Genomic DNA, 27,962 nt, shown 5'->3' with positions numbered 1-27,962 from the left:
TGGCTGCTGGGCCTATGTGTCAGGGGCCTGTGCTCTGCAACGGGAGAGGCCACAACAGTGAGAGGCCTGCATACCGCAAAAAACAAACAAACAAAAAAAGTACAAGCTTCCAGTTATAAATAAGTACCAGGGATGTAATGTACATACAACATGATAAACAGAAGTAATATTTCTATATGTTATATATGAAAGTTAAGAGTTCTTTAGTTCTTCTTTTAGTTTTTTTCTATTTATTTAACTTTGTATCTCTGTGAGCTGATGGATGTTCACTAAACTTATTGTGATAATCATTTCATGATGTAAGTCAAATCATTATACTATACACCTTAAACTTAACAAAAAAAACAAAGGAAGCTAGAGTGGGTATATTATAGCAGATAAATAGACTTCTGGACAAAGAACATTATCCAGGATAAACAGGGATATTTCATAGCAATAAAGAAGTCAATTTATAAAGAAGACATAACAAATCTAATGCAGATGTACCTAATAACAGAGTTCCAAAATCCATAAAAAGCAAAACTGACAGAACCAAAAGGAGAAACTGAAAAGGTCACAACTACAATGGGAGATTTCAACACCAGACTCTTGATAATTATAAAATTACTAAAAATAGAGAATATCTGAACAAAACTGTCGAATCCCTTGACCTAATGGACATTTATAGAACACACCAGCCAACAATAGCAGAATATATATATTTCAATGTACATGTTACATTGTACCAGGATAAATCAAATTCTGAACCACAAAACAAGTCTCAGTAAATTTTAAAATATTCAACTTACACAAAGTATGTTCTCAGTACAACAGAAGTAAATTGGAAATCACTGAAAGAAAAACCTCTAGAAAAACTCCCAAATATTTGAAAACTAAATAACACACTTATAAATAACCCACAGGCCAAAGACAGAATAAAAACAAAAAGAGAACAATCAAAATGTATGGGAAGCTGCAAAAACAGTACTTAGTAGGAAATTTATAGCTCTTAAAACACATATAGAAAAGAAGAAAGGTCTCAAATCAATGACATCAGCTTCTACCTAAAGAAACTAGGGGAAAAATATAGAGCAAATGAAGCCCATAGTAAGTTAAAAAAAGGAAATAATAAATATTAGAGGGGAAGTCAATGTACAAGAAATAGAAAAAAAAAAACAATGAAACTAAAAACTGGGTGTCTTAGAAGGTCAATAAAATTGATAAACCTCTAGCCAGACTGAATAGGATAAAAAGAGAGAAGAATCAAATTACCAATATCAGAAATGAGAAAAGTAACATCACTGCAGATTCTATAGATATTAAAAGGATAAGTGAATATTATGAACAATTTTATGCTTATAAATACAACATATACGAAATGGACAGATGCCTTAAAAGACACCAACTACCAAAGCTCATTCAAGTAGAAATAGATAACCTGAATAGTCCTATATCTGTTAAAGAAATTGAAACTGAACTCCTGGTCCAGAAGGCTCTACTAGTGAATTTTACCAAACACTCAAGAAATAAATAATACCAATTCTCCATAAATTCTTCCAGAAAATTGAAGAGGTGATAACGCTTTCCAACTCATTCTATGAGGCCAGAAACCAAAGACTGAAATATCTTATATATCTTATCCTCATACTAAAACCAAAGATGTTATAGGAAAACTACAGATCAGTATCTCTTATGAACATACATGTAAAAATCCAAATACAATTTCAGCAAATCAAACTCAACAATATATAAAAAAGATACTGTATCATGACCAAGTAGAGTTTATTTCAGGAATGAAATGTTGGGTTTAACGTTCAAAAATCAATGTAGGGGCTTCCCTGGTGGCGCAGCAGTTGAGAGTCCGCCTGCCAAGGCAGGGGACACGGGTTCGTGCCCCGGTCCGGGAAGATCCCACATGCCGCAGAGCGGCTGGGCCCGTGAGCCATGGCTGCTGAGCCTGCGCGTCCAGAGCCCGTGCTCCACAATGGGAGAGGCCACAACAGTGAGAGGCCCGCGTACCGCAAAAAATAAATAAATAAAGTAAAAAACTCTTAGCAAAAGAGAAATAAAAGGGAACTCCCTCAATCTGATAAAGGGCATCTGTGAAAAGCCTAAAACTAACATCATACTTAATGACAAAAGACTAATTGCTTACCCTAGACAGGAGCCAGACTGGGATGTCTGCTCTCACTGGTCCTATTCAACACTGTGCTGGAGGTTCTTGCCAGTGTAATCACGCAAGAGTAAAGAAATAAAACACATCCAGATTGGAAACAAAGAAGGAAAACTGTCTTTATTCACAGACAACATTTTCAACTAGGTAGAAGATCCAATGGAATCTCCAAAAACTTTCAATAACTGATAAGTGAGTTTAGCGAGATTATCGGAACATGATCAATATGGAAAAATCATTTGTACTTCTATGTACTAGCAAAAAACAATCAGAAACCGAAATTAACAAAACAAAATCATTTACAATAGCATCAAAACATATTAAATACTTAGGAAGAAATCTGACAAAAAAATGTAAAAGACCTGTACATTGAACACTACAAAACACTGCTGAGAGAAATTAAAGATGACCTGAATAAATGGACAGATATACCTTGTTCATGAGTTGGAAGACACAATAGTGTTAAGATGTCAATTCACTTCAAACTGATCTAGAGAGTCAATACAATCCCAATGAAAATCCCAAGCAGGCTTTTTTGTAGAAACTGACAAACTAATTCTAAAATCCAAATGGAAAGGCAAATGACCTAGAATAGCCAAAACAACCTGGAAAAAGAACAAAGTTAGAACAAGATTTTTTATAAAGCTACAGTAATCAAGACAGTGTGGCACTGTATTGGCACAAAAACAAAAAGATCAATGGGAAAGAATAAAAAATAAAGAAATAGACGCACACAGTTTTCCAAAGTGAAAGACAACTCAATGGAGAGAGGGTAGTCTTTTCAAAAAATGATGCTAAAACTACTGGATATCCATCTGGAAAAAAAAAGAACTGTGATCCATATCTTATACCATATACAAAAATTAATTCAAAATGGATCAGACTTAAATGTAAAACTTAAAACTACAACATTTCTATTAAAAAAATAGAAGAAAACTTGGGATAGGCAAAGATTTCTTAGACACTAAAGCACAGTAATTAAAAGAAAAAAAGGACAAATTGGACTTAATCAAAATTAAAAATTTCTCCTCTTCAAAAGACACTGTTTAAAGGATGAAAAGACAAGTAACATACTGGGGGATAAAATCTTTGCAAAGCCCACATCTGATAAAAGAATTATATCCAGAAAATATAAAGAATTCTCACAACCTAATTATAAGAAAACAACCTCATTTTAAAAATGGGCAAAATATTTAAGCACTGAACAGCAAACAAGCACATGAAGACATGCTCAACATCATTAATCATTAGGAAAATGCAAATTAAACCATAATGAGATATCACTACACATCTCCTAGAGGAGCTAAAATTAAACTGACCATACCAACTGTTCGTGAGGATGTGGAGGAACTGGAACTCTCAGACATTTATGATAGGAATGTAAAATGGTAAACCATATGGCAGTTTCTTAAAAAGTTACACATATACAATGATATGATCCAGTCATTCCACAAGTGAGTATTTTCCCAAGAGAAATGAAAGCACATGTTCCATACAAAAATTTCTATATAGATGTTCATAGAGTCTTTCTTTACAATAACAAAAAACTGGGAACAACCTAAATATTAATTGACAGATGAAAGGATAGACAAATTCTGATATATGCCTATAACAGAATACTACTTGACAATAAAAAGAAATTAAACCATTGATACATACTGTAACATGTATGAATCAAAAAATAATCTTGCCAGGTAAAAAAGAAAAGCAAATAAGAGAACAACCAATAGAATTCTATTTATGAAATTCTAGGAAATGCAAATTACTCTTTATTGACAAAAAGCAGATCAGTAGCTGCCTGGGGACAGGAATAGGCAGGGAAGGGAAAAGGAGGGACAGAAGAGAGGAATTACAGAGGGGAACAAAGAAACTTCCGGTAGTGATGCATATGTTCATTGTGTTGATTGTGGTGGTAGTTTCATGGATATATACATATGTGAAAATTTATCAAATTTTACACTTTGAATACATGCAACTTATTGTATGTCAATTATCACTCAAAAAAGCTGTTAAAAATAACATTTACAATATCATCCAAAAGCATGAAATACTAAGTGATAAGTTTAACGTGTTCAAGATCTTTACACTGGAAACTACTATAAAACATTGCTAAGAGAAATCAAAGAAGACCTAAATAAATGGAGAGATATATCATGCTCATGGATTGGAAAATTCAACATTACTGAAATATCCACTCACCCAAAATTAATCTATATGTTCAATGCAATGCCCATCAAAAGTCAGCAGACTTTTGTGTAGAAATTGACAAAGAAATTTTAAAATTTATTTGGAAATACAAAGGACACAAAATAGTCAAAATACTTCTGAAAAAGAACAAAGTTGGAAGACTTACAACACTACCTAATTTCAAGACTTGGTATAAAGCTATAGATATTAAGACAAACATGTAGATCAGTGAAACTGAATAAAGTCTAGAAATATACATACATATATATTCCAGTTAACTTTCAACAAAGATGCCAAGTTAAATTCAATAACGTAATTTCAAAAAGTGGTGCTGGAGCAAATGGACATCCATATGGAAGGAAATGGATGTCAACCCTTACCTCACACCACACATAAAAATTAAATCAATACATATCATAGACCTAAATATAAAAGCCAAAATTACAAAACTTCTAGAAGAAAACAAAAGAGAAAAAGCTTTGTGAAGTTGGCATTGGTAAAGATTTCTTAGAAAACACGAAATGCATAAACCTTAAAAAAAAATTGGTCAACTGGACTTCACTGAAATTTAAAACTTCTGTTCTTTGAAAGCCACTGTTATAAAAAAGAAAAAGCTAGCCACAGACTTTGAGAAAATATTTATAATGTAAATATCTGGGAAAGGACTTGTATCAAGAGTCTTTTATAACACAATAATAAAAAGATAAAAATCTTAAAATTTAAAATGGAAAAAAGAAGATACACAAATGGCCCACAGAACATGAATGCTCAATATCATTATTAATCAGAGAACAGTAAATTAAAACTACAGAGAAACACTACACACACACACTAGAATGCCTAAAATTAAAAAGCCTGACAATACCAAGTGTTGGCAAGGATGGGAAGCAAATGGAACTCTCATTCATCATTGGCAAAATGTAAAATGGTTCTATCTCTTATCCCTTTTCATACGACCCACCTATTCCACCCCTAGGTATTTATCCAAGAAAAATAAAATCATATATCCACACAGAGACTTGTACATAAATGTTCATAATAGCAGCTTTCTTCAGAACAGCCCAAAACTAGACACAATCCAAATATGCCACACAGGTGAACGGATAAACAAATTGCGCTATACTCATACGATGAAATAGTACCTAACAATAGTCAGGAATGAACTACTACTGTTTCACACAACAACACGGATAATTCTCAAAAACATTATGCCAAACAAAAGAATCCAGACATCAAAAAATATATAATGTATGATTCTATTTATATAAAATTCTAGAAAAACTATAGTGATATAAAGCAAGTCAGTAGATGTTTGAGGCTCACGGTAATGGGGGGACTCACAGTGAAGGGGCATGAGAGGACATCCGGAGGTAATGGAATGTTCTATATCTTAATTGTGGTGATTAAATTGATGTCTGTATTTGTCAAAATTCATCGTCAAACTTAAAATGGATGCTGCTGCATGTAAACTTGATCTCAAAGATGATTAAAAATAAGCAATTTATAGTTTAAGCACACATATAGATGATAAACCAATTTTTTTTTCAAATCAAGGTAATGATAACCACAAAATTTAGGACAGTGTCTAAGCCTGGGTTAGGGGGCAGTTAGGAAGGAGGAAGGGAACTAGAAAAAAGGGAGGAATAATGCAGGGTTGGGTAATATTCATACTGTCATAAATAAATAAACAAAAAAATGTAAGAAAGGCACCATGTGGAGAGCAGTGATGATACTGTGTCACAATTAATCCAATTTTCTTGACCTGAAGTACAGGTTTAAAAAAAAGGTAGTCACCTCACCCATATATTTCCCATGTCTCTGATGTAGGGAATATGCGAATAAATCCACCTCTCCGATCATTCTCTTCCTTCACCTTCCGTAAAACTTTGATCTACGTGGAGGAAGAGAAAATAAAATAAAATGAGTACCTATTTTAAAAACTGTAATCCATGTGGTAATAGGACAGAGGAAGAGAGTTATGAACCGAGAATACAAAAGAAGCATGAAGGAAGAAATTAATTCCATTTAAGATGCTGTTTTTTTGAGAAGCTATTTCTCCCATGTTCAGTATAAGATATGAGTTGGTCATGAATATTACAAATCACTGACTAATTTTCACTGAAGCCTATGTTAACCCATAAAGGCCTGAAATGGAGTTATCTTTACCTCCTCCATTGACAGACCAAGCACAGAACCACCTAACTTCCCCGGCACCTTCTCCCGTGCTGAGCCCACAAGGTTTTTCATTTCCACATCACTGGCAGAGAGTGGACGGCAACGCTAAGGAGAAGAAAAAAGAAAAACAAAAATATCTTTTCATCACCTTTCTTCATTTCCAAGTCCCTCAACACCATTATGTTTCATAATATGTATAAGCTCAAATCCAAAGCCCATTTTCTGTAATTGATCTCTTAGCCTGAAACCCTGGGAAATAGATGAAAGCCAGTAAGCTCAAAGAAAAGAGGAGAAAATAGAATAGTAGGAAAACACTATGGGTTGAGAGAGATACAAATAAAAAAAAGAAAGAAAGATGTCCACATGGCTTTGTAAGCTAGTACTTATTCCTAATCTTGGTTTTACAGTACATTTAATAGTTTGAAAGATATGGGAAAAAAATCTGAAAATAACCTCAACATAAGATTAAATATGTATTTATTTCAGTAAGTAACTATATTCTTTTCAGCACTGGGGAAGTAAAGTTAGGAAAAGTAAGACATAAGACAGAAAAACACACAATGAAGACCCGACGCAGCCAAAAAATAAAAATAAATAAATAAATAAAATTAAAAAAAAAAAAAAAAGACCAAGAAACAGGAGCGATCTATTATGTCACAGATGAAGAAGTTGGACAGTGGGATGTTTTAGAACTTGAGGGGGTAAATACTGAGATGAAAGTTACTAGTGACACAGAAGAGAGCTGTGAGCAAAAGGCTACAACTTGAGAAACACTGTAGTTGCTAGACTAAAAGAGACTGGATCTAGGATGACTGCCTTGGGTACTCCAAGGAGGCAGCCAAGTGGGTCATGTTCCTTATGGATCCCCAAAGATGATCTGGCTACTTCAGCTTCTGAATGATGATCAGGAAGGCTGTTGGAGAACAAAAGTTTTAAGAGATTTTGATGTTATGAGAGCAGAGAAATACAAAGGTAACAAAGGAAATCAGATAGTATGAAGCATGAAAACACACTATTATTGAAAAAGATGACTGATAAAATAAGACAAATAAATCTGCCAAGTACAAAGAATAAGGAGTAATCTAAGAAATGGGGGGTATAATTTGTCTCTCTAGAGTCCTGGAAGTAACTCTGACCAGACAGAAGAAGTCCTACTGTCAGGAACCATTGTTTATTTTTCTTTTTGTATACACAGTCTATGGAAAGGCTTTTTGACAAATAACTTTTGACATTTTCAGCAATACTCATTGTTATGGACTAAATGTTTGTGTTGCCCCAAAATTCCTACGTTGAAGCCCTAACCCCCACAATGTGACAGCATGTGGAGATGGGGCTTTTGGGAAGTAATTAGGGTCAGATGAGGACATGAGGGTGAGGCCCTGGTCTGATGGGATTAATAGCCTTTAAAGAAGAGCCACCAGGCTTCCCTGGTGGTGCAGTGGTTAAGAATCCACCTGCCAAGGCAGGGGACGCAGGTTCGAGCCCTGGTCTGGGAAGATCCCACATGCTGCGGAGCAACTAAGCCCAGGCGCCACAATTACTGAGCCTGTGCCCTAGAACCCGCGAGCCACAACTACTGAGCCCACATGCTGCAACTACTGAAGCCCACTGGCCTAGAGCCCGTGCTCCACAACAAGAGAAGCCACCGCACTGAGAAGCCCGCGCACTGCAACAGAGTAGCCCCTGCTCGCCACAACTAGAGAAAGCCTGCGTGCAGCAACGAAGACCAAACGCAGCCAAAAATAAATTAATTAATTAATTAAAAAAAAAAAAAAGAAGAGCCACCAGAGAGCTTGTTCTCTCTTTCTCTCTCTGCCTGAGCAAGCACAAGGAGGTCAGGTGAGCACACAGCAAGATGGTGACCATCTACAAGCCAAAAGAAGAGGCCTCAGAACAAAACCTACCTTGCCAGCACCTTGATCTTGGATTTCCCAGCCTCCAGAACTGTGAGAAATAAGTTTCTGTGGTTTAAGCCACCCAGTCTATGGTATTTTGTTATGGCTGCCCACGCAGACTAATGCACACCTGTACATAAACAACCATGAATGGCTTTACCTTTGGACACAAGGGAGACCAATATGTACTAATCTTCAAAGCTAGCATGGAGTTATAAAACACAGATTTTCTGATAGGCAACTCCATGGAAGAAAACCCACAAAATGAGCAGATACAAGCACCAAGTGAAGGTAGGAACTTTTATCTCTTTAGCTTTTCCTGTGGTATCTTCAGCATCTAGAACAGTATTTGGGATGGAGTAGGAGATCAATAAATGTTTTTTGAACAAATAAGTAAATGAATAATGTGCTGACACATAGATCAACCATGGTTAGAATTAAACTTTGCAGAGGATTTTGGGAAAAATTTTAACTCCCTTCTGATCTCTGGAAATACATGATACAGCACATGTTGGAAATCAAGAAGAATGTTTAAAGATTTAAGAAGGGAATCAATATAAGTAATAGAATCATTAAAAAAAAATTTTAAAGTGTGACTTCTTATTTAGCATATAACTTGGAAAAGCCAAAATATTAAGTGGATGTTTTGAGGACTTCCGTCATCTTCACACACTACTTATTGTTTTCTAAAAAGACTTATCTACCTCACATGTGACAGCATGGCTTTGATCAGAAAGCCACTGGCAGTAAATCCTCCAAAGTCAAGCTGCCTTATCACTTCACACTATTTAAGAATATCTTGAAGTCCTCTGAAATTGTGAAAGAAGACAATATGAAGTAAGCATTCATTTTAATGATGTAATAAAAATAAAGATTAAGCATCTTAGAATAGAAAGAATGTTATTTTAAAATGCTGATAAACTAACTGTATTACCAGGTTAATAAGAAAAAATATTTTAAGAAATAGTTATTACCTATCAGAATAGTTTTAAGGAATGGTCATATTTATAAGAACATGGATCAAGTCACTACTGAATAACATCTAATGAGCACATCCAACTTTTTAAAAATTATTTTCCTTTTTTTTGTCCTTTTGTTTTGTTTTTGTTGGTTCAGTCTCTTATGTTTTTTCATCGTTAGGGGGTTTTTCTGTTTGCTTATTTATTGTTTACTTTTCTTTCTTATCTTTTTAACTTTTTTTTTTTTTTTTGCTTTTCTGGGACCTAATTTTCATCTTTGTGGAACTGCTTCATGATGGAATGATATTCCTGGCTTCCAGAGATTGAGACTATTATAATGATGTTGCAATCCTCCTCTATTCATCTAAACCTGCTCCCCCAAACAATGAATTAGCACTCCAAAACTCTCCCAGTCATTTTTAAAGAGTTGTCTCCTACATACATTCACAACCACTCTTTTGTTACTCACAGTCCACAGTCCTAACTCTAGCCACTGTGTGCCTACATGAGGGCTATTTGGGTGGGGTGTGTAGGAGTTCAAGCAGGTGCTCTTGGCTGGGGCATTTGGGAGGTTAGAAAAAGGAGGGGTAATGGTGCTTGTTGGATGAATGCTCCAGCTGTTAACTCCCATAAACCGACCGTTTTATTCTTTTATTGCCACAAATACCACCAGAGCGCAAAGAAAAGGTCAATGCTACTCCAAAAGAGAAAAAAAAATGTGGCTAGAAACCCCTTTAATCTCTTCACCTATTTACTTCAATGTCAACTATTAAGAAGGCTGAGAGGGAGAAAAATAGGAAAAGTTGCAGCTCTCGAAGTCTAGGTATCTCAAATGCCTCTCTAAAATCCACCCAGGTTTCCTGTGTCTTTGGGGAAGCCAGTGGAAAATAATCAGACTAGAAAGTCAAAAATATTTTGCCAATCTCAGCTTTTCAATAAATTTGAGACGAGAGAATTTTTTTAATCTACATAATATCTGCTGTACTGGTTTATACAGGAATGTATTTATACAGGAACAACAAAGCATTACTATCCTAGACCACTGGTTGAATCCTACCAATATTTATTAATGAAATGAGCTCTTAACAAATGATTTATAGACACAGGTGAGAGAAAAAGCAGAGGGAAAAGGGGAGAAGAAAGGATAATAGTGAAAAAAAAAAAGAAAAAAAACAGAAATGCTTATGAGTGCCAAGGAGATACTTGGAAATTAAAAGCAAAGCAAAAGAAAAAAAGGAATCAGAATGATTTGAAAGGCCATCAGGACTGTCAAAAACAAGAGCAAAGCAGTTCAAATACAAGCCATTCTGTGGTTTTGACTTTGGGCACATCAGCTCAGCTGTGTTCTCTGGGTAGTAGATAGAATAAATCCACATATTCCAGTGGATTGACTAAATACACTAAGGAAATAAAGCTCCTCTAAACTTAAAGGGAACCATTGCCCCTGGCTAGATGACATAAGATTTAAACTACTGGGTTCTCAAATAGACTTTAAACTGTCTCAGTAAGAATTCTACCATGCAACATGCATCAAAGTTGTTAAATTATAATTAGTACAACGTAGGACTCAGAAATATACCCAGAGAAGAAACCAATACGCATCTAATCTTCATTGTTAGGGAAGAACTGGCTGAGAGTGTGAAATTATTGAGACAGGGAATCACCTGCCCCCACTCACAGCAGTAAGAAACAGGTGTTGAATCAGAAAAATGGTTCTCATCCTAAAGAAAGCTGGCAAGTACCAGTAAGGAGAACTGGACAAAAGGTAGAATATGAAGAAAAAAAGTGAGGTATCCTCAAAGATATCAAAATTGAGGGGCAAAAAAAAATCTGCTTGACAGAGAACCCATACAAAGAATAAAAAGCCTCCCAATTCAACTTTACAAAGTTTAGAATTCTGTGTTAAAAATATATGGACTAGAAATAGCTCAATTTATATGTGATGCATCATGCCACTCAGAAAATAAAACGTCAAGTTTAAAAAGCAAAATGAATCAGTGCTATCAAACAAAAGAAAATGAACAAAAAAACCCACATATGAATAAATCTGGGTGGAAACAGACCAAAATGGCTAATAGAGAAGGCTTACATATAATGATAACCGGAAGTATACTACTTTGAAATTAGGGGGAAAAAAAAAAAGCAAGTAAGTAGGTTTGTGTTACAGTAAAAAAAGATATGCAGCGTCTGAAAATCCGTAATAAATGTAAGTCAGCAGGTCTGAGAGACATGCATCTTGCTATTAACAGAACTGGCTTTAAAAACAAAAAAACTTACCAAAACCGCTTACAGTTATGTTTGAAAAATCATGAAGAACTGAGGAGGTACCAGAGGATTAGAAAAAAAAAAAAAAAATGAGGCACCAATCTTCAAAAATTTAAGAAGTATGCTCGGGGCGATTACCGCCTGGTGAGTCTAACTTGAATCCCTAGTAAAATAATGGAAAAAATATTAAAAGAAAAAAAATCCATAAACATTTAGCGTTTAATGGGCTCATAAAGAATAGTAGTACAAAGACTGCTTATTTATTTTAAAACGTGCTTTATAATTTTGATATTTAGGACAAAATAACAAAAAGGGGGAATAGAGCAAATATATTTAATGTCTTTGGATTTTAGAGAAGCATTTGTGAAAACTTCATATAGTTTTTATTTTAAATTATATTTCCAATCAGGACTTAGCATCATGATATAATAAATAAAATATACCAACAAAAGCTGAACACAGTTAAAAGATGCAACTGTAGGATAAGATAAGAAGCAGTGAATCAAGTTAGGAAGTGATCGGGTACTGAGTAAGCATTATTTAGAATCTGTATTGATGTCTGGGAGGATGAATAATTAATTAATTATTTATTTAATTGGGTTGATTTGCATTTGTTGATGACAGTAAATGTGAAAAGACATGACTATAGATAAATGAATATCAAAATAACACCAGATACTGACAATGCAAAAAGGGAAATCAAAACAGTACTCAAAAGTATGAAGGAGACTAAATCTTCTGAGGGTAAACTATGTGTCCAAAAGTATCCCAAATATTTTACCTACGTTTGATCATTCCTTTCTCAGCATAACTCCATGTACGTATTACTATCCTCATTTGACAGATGTGGGAAGTGAGCCTGAGACGTAAGGGAACACGCCCGAGGTCTAACAGTTACTGGCAGAGTTCAAATTTGAACCCAGGTCTACCTGACTTCAACGTCCTCATTCTTTCCACAAAACCGTATCACCTGCTTGAACACTGAAATGTAATTTCTGGTGTGTGAAAAATGTTGAACCATAGGTATTCAAGGGAAGGGAGAAATGTAGAAAGAGATAATGGATTAAAAAGGAATCATCAGAAAACAAGCAAAAAACTGTGACTTCACAATCTGACACCACCAGAAAAAGAAAAGTTTATACAGTCTAAATGGCCAGAGCAGAAAGTTTCTTCTCTTTTCTCACTTAGTTCTGATGAAACTACTGTGGATTTGAGAGTGCTTCATTAACAGAAAGACAGGGACAAGGTAGAACATTGCAAAGGACAGTAAGAGTCAAAGAATTTAATACGTTTAAGGTTGGCTGAATAAAGCCAGAAAGCCCTTGTGTCACATGAGCAGTGCTGAAATAAATAACCACTAAAGAGAGGCCTTGCTCGTCCACAGGTTATTTGCAACTTATGGCAATTCAAGCAATGGAGCTAGGTGGAATAGAATTAAAATGAGTAATGGGACATTAAGATTAGATTTCCGTGTCAAAGACACTTCTTTGGAGTCAAATTCAGAAGGCTATGAAACAGTACTTTAATGTTCTCCTTAAATAGGTTAGGTCAAGAGATATTTAGAGTGTAAGCTCTTTGAAGTCAACAGCCTTGGTTTTTGTTGGCCACGGAGAGCAGCTTGCACACTTAGGTACCTGCTAAATACAAAACACTATTACAGATTTTTGAATTCTACCAACTAAACAACAAAACTTGTGTTACAAAACCATACTAATCAGTTACCAAATACTAGACAACACAGCCAGCGAGTCTTTTTTTCATTTCTTTGATTCATATAAACCATGTAAATCACTTTATCAAAAACAGTAGCTAAGAAAGTTGTAATTCAAGCTTCCAAGCTTACCAGAAACTGTATCTACAAATGCCAAAATAAATATATTGGAGCTTTTTACTAAAGAACTAATAATTGCAAGTGACACACTTATAAATGAGAACATCTACATCACTCATATCAAAGCATCAAATCCTATCACTTCAAAAGCTGTTAAAAAAATCTGCATAGAAGAAAGCGACAGTTTATCTCACATACTGCTAACAAGAACAGAAAGAGGACAAATGCTGATCATTAAGAGACTGAGATAACATATTTTGTTTTTATTTTAAACGTAGCATCTGAGACACCAAATATGGCAGAGTTTCTAAGATTCATAAAACTGCAAATCACTACATATAAGAAAAGTCATCTGTTAAAAAACTTAAATACAGCCCAATACCCAACGTGAAAACATTTCCAATATTAAGCTACTGACAAGGGTATGTTTCATAAGATGTCTGAACAAATGAAAGGCTACTTGTGCACTATGATATTTCTTTTCTGGAATATTTTGGTCAGAACAACAGATATGCCTCTCAACTCTGTTCATCATTTAAATTCAACTGCCTCTATCACAGCATAATTACCATCAGAAAAAGAGGATTCATAAATTCCTGCAACCTCTACACTTATATACTACATCCAAAAAGATCTCTGTGCATTCACTTTCACTTATTCTATTTTACATTATTAAACTGTTCAAAAAAGCAGGTGCATGAAGTATGTACTGTGAAACAGTGAAACTAAATGGCTTTTCATTTGCGGAATGGAGATAAAAATTTGAATGAAATCTCCAAACAATCCAGAACTTACCTGTTTGGTGCTTGATGACTGGAACTGTGCAGATACTGGACGCTATAAAAGACAGAAAAATGGAATAAAGCCTTATCTTTTCCTAACATGCCTATATTTTCCAACTCCTACATCTATGGTGACAAAAATAATTTTCAAGCAGACAGCAAAAGCCAAAGCCCTATATTTTGCTCTCAAAAGATTAGAGCATTTATTATTGTTCACACTGCATTCTCCTGCGGTATAACCATTCCAGTTTCACCTTCTCACCACTGAGAACTCAATCCTACTGTCACGTACTGAAGATCCTGAAGTTAACTATTCTACCTGATAAAAGGGTCTCACACAGTACATGTAACCTATAACTTCTTTAGCCTTTAAGTAAGTGTCCTGTGGACTGCTCATGGATGAAGTCATGCCATTACCTACCAGTAAGCAGAACAAACAGTGAATAGAGTCTCCACTACGTGCAAAGTGTCACCAGTAAAAGCTGACAGGCAAGCTAAGAAAAGGGATCAATTCATCCAAGATTGACATACAGCTACTCCTCGAGTGGGACTTGCAGAAACTGTTAAAGATGCACAGCAACATTTGTAATCCTTTATACACAGTCCTGTGGCTCTTGCCATAGATACTGCAGAAAACAATTTGCAAAGGAATGCGATTGCCTAAATTCAGTTTTCCTAGTACGCCTAGGTTAACCCTCTACCAGCTTGGTGCTTTGTGACCACTTAGAGGGGTGGGATAGGGAAGGTGGGAGAGAGACGCAAGAGGGAGAAGATATGGGGCTACATGTATATATATAGCTGATTCACTGTTATAAAGCAGAAACTAACACACCATTGTAAAGCAATTTAAAAAAAATTAAAGAAAACCCTTTGATCTGTGATGTACTGATCAAGTACAACCCTGTTGGCTGGTTTCACTTCTAATCTAAGATAATATCCCTTAAAATATAGTTCACCCTGTTCCACACCACAGCACTAATGCTAATAGGGAATAATTCTAAGGCAAGAGGTCACAGGCAACCAATAAACTGAATCCAGCTCAAGGACATGCTATGTTTCATCTGCAAAGTATTATTTTTTAAACTGAACTCATTGCCAGTATTTTAAAATAAGATTTCTGATTTCTCTTGACAGTAGGAAGATCTAACAACACTTGGCCCACACTCACGCATGGCAACGATCAGCCAGAGCACTTAAGTAAAAGAGCTGCCCTTCTGATAGGAAGCATGCACTGCCCAGTTTACTGCAGTCACAGCAGTCTTAGCTGTATCATACCAGACCCTAGTTACCCTTTTACATTGTCTCTCTGAAGCCCCTAGAGGCATTTGAGTTTGCAAACCCTGTTCTAATGAAAAGTTATGTGAATAAATAATGGTACGTAAGCTTAGCAAACAGAAGTAGCAGTAATCTACATGAGACCAGCAAGCAAAAGGAAGAGAATTGGGAGGAAAAAAGGGAGAGGCAGAGGGCTAAAGTGGAGGTAGGGGGAACATAGGAGGGGTGAAGTAAGGGAAAGAGGAGGGACAGGGAGAAGCAGCAGCTGTTTCTGCCCTCAAAGAGCTTACAATCTAGCAGAGGAGTACTGGACAATTTAAAGGCAACAAGTCAATGAATGCAAAACAATGCAATAAAGAACCAGTAAATCATGCTGCAATGAAAAGAAAAGGTCATGACAGAGTGGAATGGATTTAATAAGAAACGACCTCCAAACTTCTGAGCAGGTGAGGTAATCAATCCAGATGGGAAGACAGGAGGAAAGTGGACCTTTTGGATAAGAAGAAACGTCAGAGGCAAAGAAACACAAGTGGAAACTAGTCAGGTCTAGATGGGCGGAGACTGATCAGATGATGGAATAGGTAGGCAGAATGATGAGCTGATTGGTTTAACTGGAACAAAAATGCAGAGTACACAGACTGGAGCCACACTGGGTCAGATGATGTTTCAGACACACATGCACAGCTTTCTGCAGGCATTTATCTCATTTAACTTCAACCAACACCTCATGATCATTGAGGGTCCCTGTGAAGAGACTCACATGTAGAGAAGATATTATTTCAATTGAGCATCTTCTCTGCGAAGCTAGTCTGAAGATCAAAAAGGATACAGCAGGGCTTCCCTGGTGGCGCAGTGGTTAAGAATCCACCTGCCAAGGCAGGGGACACGGGTTTGAGCCCTGGTCCAGGAAGATCCCACATGCCGCAGAGCAACTAAGCCCGTGAGCCACAGCTACTGAGCCTGCACTATAGAGCCCACAAGCCATAACTACTGAAGCCCGCGAGCCACAACTACTGAAGCCTACGTGCCTAGAGCCCGTACTATGCAACAAGAGAAGTCACCACAATGAGAAGCCTGCACACCACCACGAAGAGTAGCCCCCACTCACTGCAACTAGAGAAAGCCCGCACGCAGCAACAAAGACCCAAGCAGCGAAAAATAAATAAATTAAAAAAAAAATACAGCAAAGTAATGATGAGGAATTTGTAGATTCCCTCTCTGTGCCTCGTTTATGAGCATATCAATTTGAGAAAACAGAAAGTGATTTTTAAAAAGAGAGAAAAAGAAAAAAGGAAAAGACAATGAAAAAAGAAGCCAAAAGAAAAGAAAGAAAAAAGCAGAGAGTAAGTTGGTTTGAAAGCATTAAAAGCATAAGCTATTAGCTGTGGCTGAATATAACTGCCTCCTGTCTAGAATGGTCCCCCAATTCTCCGGCTCTAAGTGACCTTATAATCATAGCGCTTCTGCTCACTCATTGACAACAGCTACCACTTTGCAATAAGCTTCCTTGGGGCTTCCTGTTGCTGAATTTGCTTACCTGAGGTTTCTGGAAAGGGTTTCGCCTGGAAGACTCAAAGGTGGGATAAATTGGCCGGGTTGATGCCCGCTGGGCAGGATCTTGACATACAAACCCTGAATGGGGAATGGGAAATATTAAAACCTGCCATTTTCTAAGAAATTAGCAGATTTACCTGCACCTTTCCTTTAGATGGACAAACTCAGTTTCACTGTCATAAATATTACAGAGATCCATCCTCAGGAGGTTTAGGCAGGACTCTCCCATACACATACTCCACTTAAACTTCGAACCACCACAACTGGAGCAAAGAAGTAAGATATGTTTGCCTTCCTTGGAGAGCTGGGGAGCTGAAATGTGATACTGATGGAAAAAGAGATGTAGACTTTTTTTTTTTTTTTTTTTGCGGTACGCGGGCCTCTCACTGCTGTGGCCTCTCCCGTTGCGGAGCACAGGCTCCGGATGCGCAGGCTCAGCGGCCATGGCTCACGGGCCCAGCTGCTCCGCGGCATGTGGGATCTTCCCGGACTGGGGCACAAACCCATGTCCCCTGCATTGGCAGGCAGACTCTCAACCACTGCGCCACCAGGGAAGCCCGAGATGTAGACTTTTGATGAACTTCAGAGTGAAAGCGCAAACCACCATTTAAAAACACAGAGTTGTTAATAAAGACAAGTTATTTCAAAGTGGCTTCCTGGATGGTGACTGGAAAATAATGTTGTTTTTACCAGGAGAATCCAGAAGCAAGTGAGGGGTCTTGACCTGTTATAGGATCCACTTCTGGAACTGCTAAAGGTGGTCTATTGGCAACTTCCAAAATGGGCTTTGTAGATTACCCATTGCTTAAGAAATTAGGCTTTGGCCCATTTCACTTATTTCCTAAAAGGAAGCAAATTCTCATCTAAGGAGAACACGGTAGCAAAGTTTTACGGCATTTGCTGGTACACCAAGTGTTAGTTCATTTCAAGTGTATTTTATCATGTCTTTTTAGAGTACTTAAAACAACAACAACCCCAAACCCAAAACATACCCACCTAGCTGCCCATCTCCATCTCAAATTTTTGGCTTATCTACTCAGAAAGGGATTTCTTCCTTGGCTGCTTCAGTTATAACCACTACAGAAGAGTGCTGACACTAGTAGAGACTGCCTAGCAGAAACACAGCCAGTCTCCTTCGTAACAAAGCCTCTTCAGTGGGTTTCACTATCTCAGCTCAGAGAAAAATATATTATCTCCAGATCTTTGCTTAATTCTCTTCCTCAGCTCCTAATTCCTGTGCCCCAGGAATTAGGTCTCAGCCCTAGTTGTGGTTCAGCCTCAGGGCAGGATGGAGCCAGGGGGAATATAAACACTTCCCTGAAAATGTAATTTTTTAGTACAAAACATTTAGCATGGCTGAGAAACTGCCAGTTGGCAACACCTACAGAACCTGACAAAATGGATGCACTGCTTAAGTTTTATATGAGTTTTCAGAAAACACTACTACTCACCTACAACAGTGAACATATCTGAAATCATACTGGCTTTAATCTTTAGGTCCAGAGGTGCATCACTAACAGAACAAAGAAAGAAAAGAGCAATCAATAATTTTATAGGTTAACAGAATAGCTGCCCCTAACAGGCCTTAATACAGCAAAGCTACCAAATGTCAATGAGGAGATACACATAAAGCACATCAAATCCATGGGGGAAAAAAAAACATCTGGGCAAAAATTCTAGAAATAAAAGCCTGGCATCAAACTCATCCTCTGCAAGGCAGGCCCAGCTCTAAGGCGCTTATCCCCTGACATGCAATCTTTTTATTCCAGAAGGTATTGTGCAATTCAAACTTTGCACAGGTCATAACACTGCTTCACTATCACTGTGGATTTGAGAGGTTCAGATTTTTAATATGCTCTTTTATGAGTGTGCCCATCATTCAATTTTTTTTTTTTTTTACTGCTGTGATAGTCAAATCACATTCACATGCAAGAGAAGAAACTTGGGCTATCTCTGTACTTTTTTTAAGGCTTCATTTTCCATTCTAAATCGATCTTCTTAAGCTTGCAGGCTTACAAATGAAGGCAAAAAACAAGTTATACCAAAATATCACCAGATGATACAGCAGGAACCCACATGGAAACAGAAACAACATGGTCCAAAAGCGGGGGGCATCCCTATGGCAGTGATGCCATGCTGGCTTTGGAGTTGAGGTGTTCCTCCAGAAACCAGATTCCTCTGGCTGCTGGACCCAATGCCTTATCCTGGGGCTCTCTAACATTGTATAATGTACATTGCCGGGAAATCTGCAAAACATTGACTTAACCAAAGTGTAGCACAACATCTGAAGCATCTGTATTATCCAGCTCTACACCTTACTACTGGGGGTAAGCCAAACTCCCACCCTACAAAGTAGTCAGTCTGTCTTTATTTGATTACTTGGCATTTTCCCAAAATTTCTGATTGTTAAAAATGCAGCAGCTGGGTGGTCTCTGTCATAAATCTCTTGGGTTTTCTAGCTGTTTAGAGAAGCATAAAGCTAACAGAAACTCTGGCTGTAGCCACAGGTAGAAGCAGAATCTTCTCTGGTATTGAAAAATAAGTTTCTTTCCTTCTTCTAAACAACAGATAGGTTAAAATAATTTTTTTAAAAGATTGTTTGAAGTCTTTAGGCTTTAACCTTGGATGGATAACACCAGGATGTGGACAGGATAAAAGGACCAGATATTATCTACACTACCCTAGGCCCAGCTCTATAACTTTATGGTATATGTGGATTAGAGTATGTATAAACTTTTGGTGGCGAAGGAAATGCAATATCTCTTGTATTTCTTTACCCTTAGCAGAACACCTACAAAGCTTAAAAAAAGAGAGTGCGAGAGGGAGCACACTGGGGATAAAAATGAAAGAAGCATCCCTTAGAAGCCCAATAAGACAGTAAACAGAGACTGCAAATTGACTAGTAAGATAGGGGTCCATGGTTGCAATATGGACTCTGACAATATACCACAAATCCCCCAAATTCAGAAATTCTAGTCATCTCAATCTAATAACCATGGGGAAAAAAATCTAGCGCCAAGAGAAATGACCAAAAAAAAAAAAGTGTTTTAGAGCTGCTTATTGAAGGTTTGTCTTTTTCTAGTTGATGGAATAGACTACTTACCAGGCCAAAGAGGGAGAGAGATTCACTTCCAACAACCATGGCTTCAGAGTAGAATCTATGAGCACGTCAAAGCCATAGAGTTCTAGAAGTACAACATAACACAATACACAAGATCATTTTCCATGTCACAACCAAACAAAGATCTGGAAGGTTCAATCCAATCAACTCCCATCAAAGCCCTAGAGATTTGCTAAGTATCAAGAGGCAATAGAAGTAGAGAACTTTCAAGTCCAAGAGAAATCAAGTTCTAGAGATAATAAGAAAATAATGCTATAAAACTCCAGTTTCTGTCATCCATTCTATTGACATTCCTGAGCTCTACACAGAAAGTGACCTGACTCTAGAAGTTAACCAGCATGATTCTGCTGCTGCCTAGAAGGGTAAAAAAAAAAAATTGTTAGGAAAAGGAATGCAACAAGTGCATCCAATATCAATGCTGCTTTGGGCTTGTTCTAGATTGTTCTCCCCCACTACTTCCCCCATCACACTCTGAAAACAGGAACATCTACAGAAGGCACCTCTCTAGGATCTTCCCATTACACTTTCTTAAACCAAGACCTTACTTTTGCAACCTAGGTCAAGAAGACATCCAAGCATAAAACATATTTATTCTTTACCCTCTATGGTTTCAATTCCTCTTTGAAGATAGAAAATAAAATACACTGGCCCAACACAGAAAGACAGAAGAGAAAGGAGGGAGCCAGTGGCAGCCAAGCAAGACTGTGACGAGCCATAATGGAGGAAGCCAGAGATCAAATTTCCATGGCTTCTGGATTCTTTACTGATTCTTGTCCCCTAAGTCCCCAAATGTTACAAAGACCAAAGCCAGAACCATTAGCAGGCTCTTCTCCCAGAATGCAGGGATGAGAGGCTAACTTTGGAACCTCAGCTGGCAAACTTTACTCTCATTATTATTATTATTATTATATATATTTTGGCTGCATTGGGTCTTTGTTGCTGCGCACAGGCTTTCTCTAGTTGCAGTGAGCAGGGTCTACTCTTCCTTGCGGTGCATGGGCTTCTCACTGCGGTGGCTTCTCTTGTTGCGCAGCATGGGCTCTAGGCACGTGGGCTTCAGTAATTGCAGTAGGTGGGCTCTGTAGTTGCAGTACGTGGGCCCTAGAGCACGTGGGCTTCAGTAGGTGCAGCACATGGGCTCATTAGCTGCAGCGTGTGGGCTCTAGAGAGTGTGGGCTTCAGTAGTTGTGGCACACAGGCTCAGCAGTTGTAGCTAGCAGGCTCTAAAGCGTAGGCTCGGAAGTTGTGGCACACAGGCTTAGGTGCTCCATGGCATGTGGGATTTTCCCGGACCAGGGATCAAACCCATGTCCCCTGCATTGGCAGGCGGATTCTTAACCACTGAGCTACCAGTGAAGTCCCTCATTGTTATTATTAATGAGGCCCTCTTGGGGACTTCCCTGAAGGTCCAGTGGTTAAGAATCTGCCTTCCAAAGCAGAGGACACAGGTTTGATCCCTGGCTGGGGAACTAAGATCCCACAGGCTGCAGGGCAACTAAGCCCGCGTGCGGCAACTAAGCCCGCGTGTTGCAACTGCTGAGCCTGCGTGCTCTGGAGCCCGCGTGCAACAGCTACAGAGAAGCCCACGTACCGCAGCGAAAGATCCTGCAGGCTGCAACAAAGATCCCGAAACAGCCAAATAAATAAATATTAAAGAAGAAGAAAAAAAATGAGGCCCTCTCCACAGCCCTCCTTAGTATACATACATCAAAGACATCAGACTTTCAGAAGCCCCACTTGTTCCCAAACATCCCACTCTGTGTCCCTCAGATAAACTGTTTGCACACACCTTCTTCCCAAGAGAAAAGACTAGCTTCCTTACAGTTCGACCAGAGGTCACAAGCCACACAGCTCACAGCCATGGAACACAACCAGGTATTTTCCAGAAATTCACTTTGAAACACATTTCTTTACTTCGAGAAGGATTTTCCCATTTCTCAATCCTCTCAGAAACATAGAACAAATGTAGGCTTCTAAAAAGATGGTGCCAAAGATTCTCTTCTAGAACATGAAGTCTGGTGTAATGGGAATCTAGAGACCTGGATCCTCCTCACCACACCACCTTTTATTCACTGTGGAGCATGGGGGAATCATCTCTCTCTCTGATACTTTATTAGCTCCCTCTGGCTTCCCCTATTCTCTTTATTAATCACCATTTGTCAATCTCCAGATGCTCAGCTAACCTATATCCAGAATTCCTATTTAGGCAATATAGATTCAGGTAGACATTCATATTCAAATTCTCTCTCAGGTAAAGTTTGCATGAAGGAGTTGGTTTCCATAGTGCTTATTTAGGATTCCATTTAATTTGCAAAAATAATCACAAACTATAAGAGAGTCTGAGATAGGATTCACCTTCATGTAACCACACAAAAATCATATACTATCTATACTTTAAAGGTGTAAAGAAAAGAAAGCTCCTTTACCTATCTTATTTTTGGTAGCACATTCATAGCTTTTATAGCTGGTACATTCTCTTTACCTGATCTTCAGTCATCCCATGGTATACTCCCCCCTTTCTATGATACAGCACTAGTAAACGCATTTAAAAGGAAAAACCTAATTACAAAAACTACAAATCCATGTTAAAATTACACAAGCAGAGAAAGTATAATGAGTCTGATTCAAGAAAAATAACATTCTCTTCAGTTTTTAAAAGCTGAAGCACAGAATTCAATTATTTCATAAAGTGGTAATATTAATAATAATAATAATAGCATAAGGAATGGGGTGAGAATAATGACTGGTGCACATATTGATCAGATTTACAGAATCAGCCACAAATGAACACAAATTGAAATCAGAAAAACAATCAATAAGACCCATTATTTAAACACCTCACAATAAGCAACCGACACATTTACTTTACTGTCTCCCCAGTTAAGAGGCAGATTCCAAGAATCTAAGCTGAAAGGCTGAGAACCTATAATGTGGAAAGTAAGGGGAAAGGAAAAAACAAAAACAAAAAAACAACCCAAAGAGAGAAAACACCCTTTACGGTGCAACTTAATTTTCACTCAGGTGAATAAATCCCACCAGGGCTAAACGATCTCAAAATCAGCTTTAAATCTAACTAACGTCTGTACATGCACCAGGCTTGGATCTACCATCACTTGAGGGTGGGGTATGTGATAGCACTGCAACACAGCGCAAAGCCCAGCTCACCTGAGAGGCAGGAACTGGGGGAGAGGATTGGGGTGAAAAAGAGAGCATTTGTATCAGGTTTATCTCTTACAGCAATCAACTGAGCTTAATCAAAAGCATTTGGGTCCTTGGCAGGCTACTAGAGTCCTTATAATGGCCCTTTTAACTTATGATTGGTCTTTTCTGAGGACATTAAAGATTTTAAACGGTAAAAAGTATCAATAGATTGTACTGAGAATATTAAATTTCCTCACCTTTTAATGTTGTGTGTTTTAGCAGCAGTGTCTACAATTTCAAAAATTCAGTATCCAGGATGAGATACACCAGGGTTCCTGTCATTAAAAGGTGTAGGCAAGCTAGGCTTTTCCAGTTCTGAGAGCTACTTTCTTTGTTCCTCTGCATTGTCTTCATCGTGACAGAAAAGCAAGTATTTTTAAAGGACTGCTGCTACCACCTTAGTCAACAATGTTTCCTCACGAAAATTTTCCTTGGTGAGATATATTTCCTTCAGCCCCCAGCCAAATCGCTTGAAAATGTGACTAGTGAATGGTAAGAAGCCTGACTCCACCTCGTATTTTACATTAGCACCCTTACCCCCCTATTTCTTTCAAGCAGCGTCTTTTTTTTTTTTAATTTATTTTATTTTTGGCTGCGTTGGGTCTTCGTCGCTGCGTGCGGGCTTTCTCTAGTTGCGTTGAGCAGGGGCTACTCTTCGCTGTGGTGCGCGGGCTTCTCATTGTGGTGGCCTCTCCCGTTGTGGAGCATGGGCTCTAGGTGCACAGACTTCAGTAGCTGTGGCTCGCGGGTTCTAGAGAGCAGGCTCAGATGCTGTGGCGCACGGACTTAGTTGCTCCGCGGCATGTGGGATCCTCCTGGACCAGGGCTCGAACCTATGTCCCCTGCACTGGTAGGCGGATTCTTAACCACTGCACCACCAGGGAAGGGAAGCCCTCAAGCAGCATCTTGAAAAAGCAATCTAACTTCCTTAACTTAACGCCTACTGACTCCCTGGCCCATAAAAATTTGCTTCTGCTGCCACTCTTTAATAATTGACTATTCTCACTGTGATCCCCAAAGACCACCTTGCTGCTTTAAGCCCAAGTATCTGAAACTGTAGACAACCCTCACTTATTGGAACTTTCCTCTCCCTTGGTTCCAGGACACTGCTCTCTTCTGATTGTCCTCCTCCTTTCTCTCCTTCTTTCATTCCTTCTCTTCTGCCCAGCTAGTCACTGGTAGGCTTGCTCAGGGTAGCATCCTCAGGTCTCTTTCCTTCTCAGTGCTACTTCTCTTCTCGGGTGATCTCATGTATTCTCATGGCTGCAATTAACATTATGATGATGACATTCAAATCTGTATCTTTAGTCAAGTGTCTCCTGGACACCAAATCCATAATTCCAAATGCCTTGCAGACATCTTCACTAGGATATCCCACAGGTACTTAACACTCAACAAAACACAGCTCGTTATCTTCTCCCAAAACCTGTTTGGCTTCCCATTATTCTTCATCTTCGAAAATCCCAAGCGCTAGTCTCCAAAGCTAGAAACACTCTTTTTACCATCTCCCAAATCCATCATGTTACCAGATCTCTTTCTCTCTTTGTTTCTCTTTAATCCAGCCCTTCTTCTATATTCCCTTTTGAGGTAAAATTTATATATTTAATGAAATGGACAGACCTTAAGTGTACTATTTGATAAGTCTTGATACATCCATGTAACCCACACTCATATCAACACACACAGAACATTTCCATCACCCCAGGAAGATCCCTCGTGCCCCTTCCTGGCCAATACACTGCTCCCTGTCGCCACACCCCCAGACAACTATTATTCTTATTTCTTATCCCATAGATCATTTTTGCCTATTCTAGAGTTTCATATAAATGGAGGCATACACTCTTTTGAGTCTGGCTTCTCTCATTTAGCATGTTTTTCAGGTTCATCCATCTATCATTATCTTTTAAGATAGTTTTACTGAGGTATAATTTACATAAAGTTTACCCTTCTAAATTATAAAGTTTGATGAGTTTTGACAAATGTATAGTTATTTAACTGCCATCACAGTCAATATGCAGAACAATTCTATCACAAATATTCCCTTTGTCACTCTGCAGTCAATCCTCACTCCCCATCCACCAGCAATCACTGATCTGATTTTTGCCCCTTCCAGAAAGTCAAATCAATGGAATCACACGGTATGTAGCCTTCTGAGAGTGGCTTCTTTCACTTAGCATTGTGCATTTGAGATTTATCTATGTCGTCACACATATCAGTAGTGTAATTCATTCCTTTTACTGCTCAGTAGTATTTCATTTTATGGACCACAATTTGCTTATCTGTTCAACAGCTGATAGACATTTGGGCTGCTTCCAATGTTAGGCGATTATGAATAAAACTGCTATGAACATTCGTGTAAAGGTATTTGTGTGAACATATGGTTTCATTTTTCTTGGGCAAATACCTATGAGTGGGAGCGCTGGGTCACATGACTAAGTGTATATTATCACTGGGTACCTCCTACCACCAAATCATTTCCCTAGCACTAGTCTCTCCCCACTGTAGTCCATTCTCCACGTGGCCATAAGAATTACCTTTCTAAGACACACACCTAACAGTCAGATAGAGAGACAGGCAGTGAATTGGCCCAGCAACAGACACTGATGTCAGGTTGGTTCCTGGAGGATTTTAAATTAGTCACTTCTAATAATGTTGTACAGTATTTCCTGTGTTATAATTCTGTCACACCAAGCTTTGGGTCAAGTCATGATAAAAGTTAAAGGAAAAATAATAATCCTGTTGTTCTACTGCTCAAACAACTCTGGTGGCTGTCTATTGTCTGCAGGATAAATTTAAACGTGCCAGTCCTTTACAATCGGTCCCCAAACTACTTCCATAACCTTATCACTCATCACTTCATCCAACTCAGGCTACATCTAGTCACGCTGAACTTTCCATTTCAGAACATGCCACATCCTGTCATGACACTGTAGTTTGCATGTCATATTCCCTCTGCTAGGAATGGCCTTCCCTGGCTCCTCTAGGCATAGCTGGTAACTCCTGGTGTATTCCAAGAGTACCTGAGTCACTCTGCTACTTGTACTGTCCTGTGTCATTTCATGTCTGGTTCTCCCCACTACCTGAGGGCAGGGGCCATGTCTCATGCACTGCTCTATAGCAAACAGTCTGCATTATACAAAGCACATAGGAAGCAATCAAGAAAATACTGATAGAAAAAAAAAGAGAAGAAAAAAAAATTTTTAATTAAAAAAATTTTTAATGTAAAACACTACAATTTTTGAGAAAGACAAAATAATTTGCAGCTACTTCCCCAAAATGACCCTAACTGCAAGACTTAATACTCATAATAAAGCCACCAATCATAAAGAAAATAAGAGAAATTCTCATTACGATTTTTACATATTAAGACATGTTAAGGAAAAACTTAATAAAAGATGGTCTAGAAAGGGAGGAAAAAAAGATTTGATAGGGAAATAACAATGCATCCAAGTCCTAAGAGACTACTAAACATGTCACACCACTAGTTTTGGAATCAACCCACTAACCCTCCCCAAAAATAAAGTCCCAGCTGAAGCTGTAATCCCTGAAATTGGAAAGAGCTGACATTAGCCAGTTCTTGCTGTCAGTCAAATGCTATTGTATAAAGGAAATTCTTTTCACCTTGGCTGTGGATTGGAGTTGAAAACCTAAGGAGGAAGTCTTTATCTGGGGTTCAGAAGGAAAATTTGGAAAAAAAACAGATCAAAATCCCACAGGAAAACGAACTAAATAAAAGAAAAAGCCCAGAGCCAATTTGTTAACTAGTCCAATAAATCAATATGGTATCTGGCGACCATATGCAAAGGTAGATTTGAAAGGAATATCTAGAACTAGGTACTGCTGATTAGAGCAGAAAGAATACCCTTTTTTAGTCCTGATTTGCTAAAAAGGATGACATCATTTTTCCTGAGATCTAGTTACCGGAGAGCAGAAGGAAAATCCAGGATATGGAGCACGCCAAAAATGGCTGGACACATCAGAACTTGTCTTCATGTGGGTGGAAAATGAGCCAGAGAGACCTGGCTCTCACACTTGGCTTTGCCATTTATTAACAGCATGACCTGGGACAAATGATTTAACCTCTCTGAATCTTTTTTCCTTGTCTATAAAACATGAGTAATAAACACCAACAAAACTCTTAAGAGGACTAAAGGAAATAACCAATGAAGTGTGCCTGACAAACAGTAGGTACTTTCTTCTAAGTCCCTTCTACAGTAAACTTCCCATCTAAACAGGAGCGTGAGATAAGCCAGAAAATAGTATTTTCAAAAAGTGAACTTGGGCTTTCCTGGTGGCGCAGTGGTTGAGAGTCCGCCTGCTGATGCAGGGGACACGGGTTCATGCCCCGGTCCGGGAAGATCCCACATGCCGCGGAGTGGCTGGGCCCATGAGCCATGGCTGCTGAGCCTGCATGTCCGGGGCCTGTGCTCCGCAACGGGAGAGACCACAACAGAAAAAAAAAAAAAAAAAAAAAGAAGTGAACTGTTTGATGACTTTCATTATTTTCCTTGTTGGTCAAGTAGTTTCCATTATAAAATGTATGCTGCCTACTTCCAGTCCTCCAA

At 38.2% G+C, this 27,962-nt stretch overlaps 1 protein-coding gene across 5 annotated transcripts in view; it reads right to left on the bottom strand.

The window, feature by feature from the left end:
- TTLL5 (tubulin tyrosine ligase like 5) overlaps positions 1–27,962 on the bottom strand; it is a gene marked incomplete at both ends in the record, with an annotated part of 288,021 nt that overhangs the window by 198,405 nt on the left and 61,654 nt on the right. For 3 of the 5 annotated variants that reach the window (XM_079699035.1, XM_079699039.1, XM_079699036.1), the window contains 6 exons: positions 6,139–6,230; positions 6,506–6,619; positions 14,260–14,301; positions 17,059–17,153; positions 18,527–18,588; positions 20,179–20,260. In XM_079699035.1, coding sequence (XP_079555161.1) covers positions 6,139–6,230; positions 6,506–6,619; positions 14,260–14,301; positions 17,059–17,153; positions 18,527–18,588; positions 20,179–20,260 — 487 coding nt within the window. The remainder of the gene's footprint in view (positions 1–6,138; positions 6,231–6,505; positions 6,620–14,259; positions 14,302–17,058; positions 17,154–18,526; positions 18,589–20,178; positions 20,261–27,962) is intronic. The other 2 variants (XM_079699037.1, XM_079699038.1) reach the window with 1 other exon arrangement.

This window comes from Hyperoodon ampullatus (assembly GCF_949752795.1).
Source record: "Hyperoodon ampullatus genome assembly, chromosome: 3".
Lineage (NCBI taxonomy): Eukaryota > Metazoa > Chordata > Mammalia > Artiodactyla > Ziphiidae > Hyperoodon > Hyperoodon ampullatus.
This window is presented reverse-complemented; position numbering and strand designations above follow the sequence as displayed.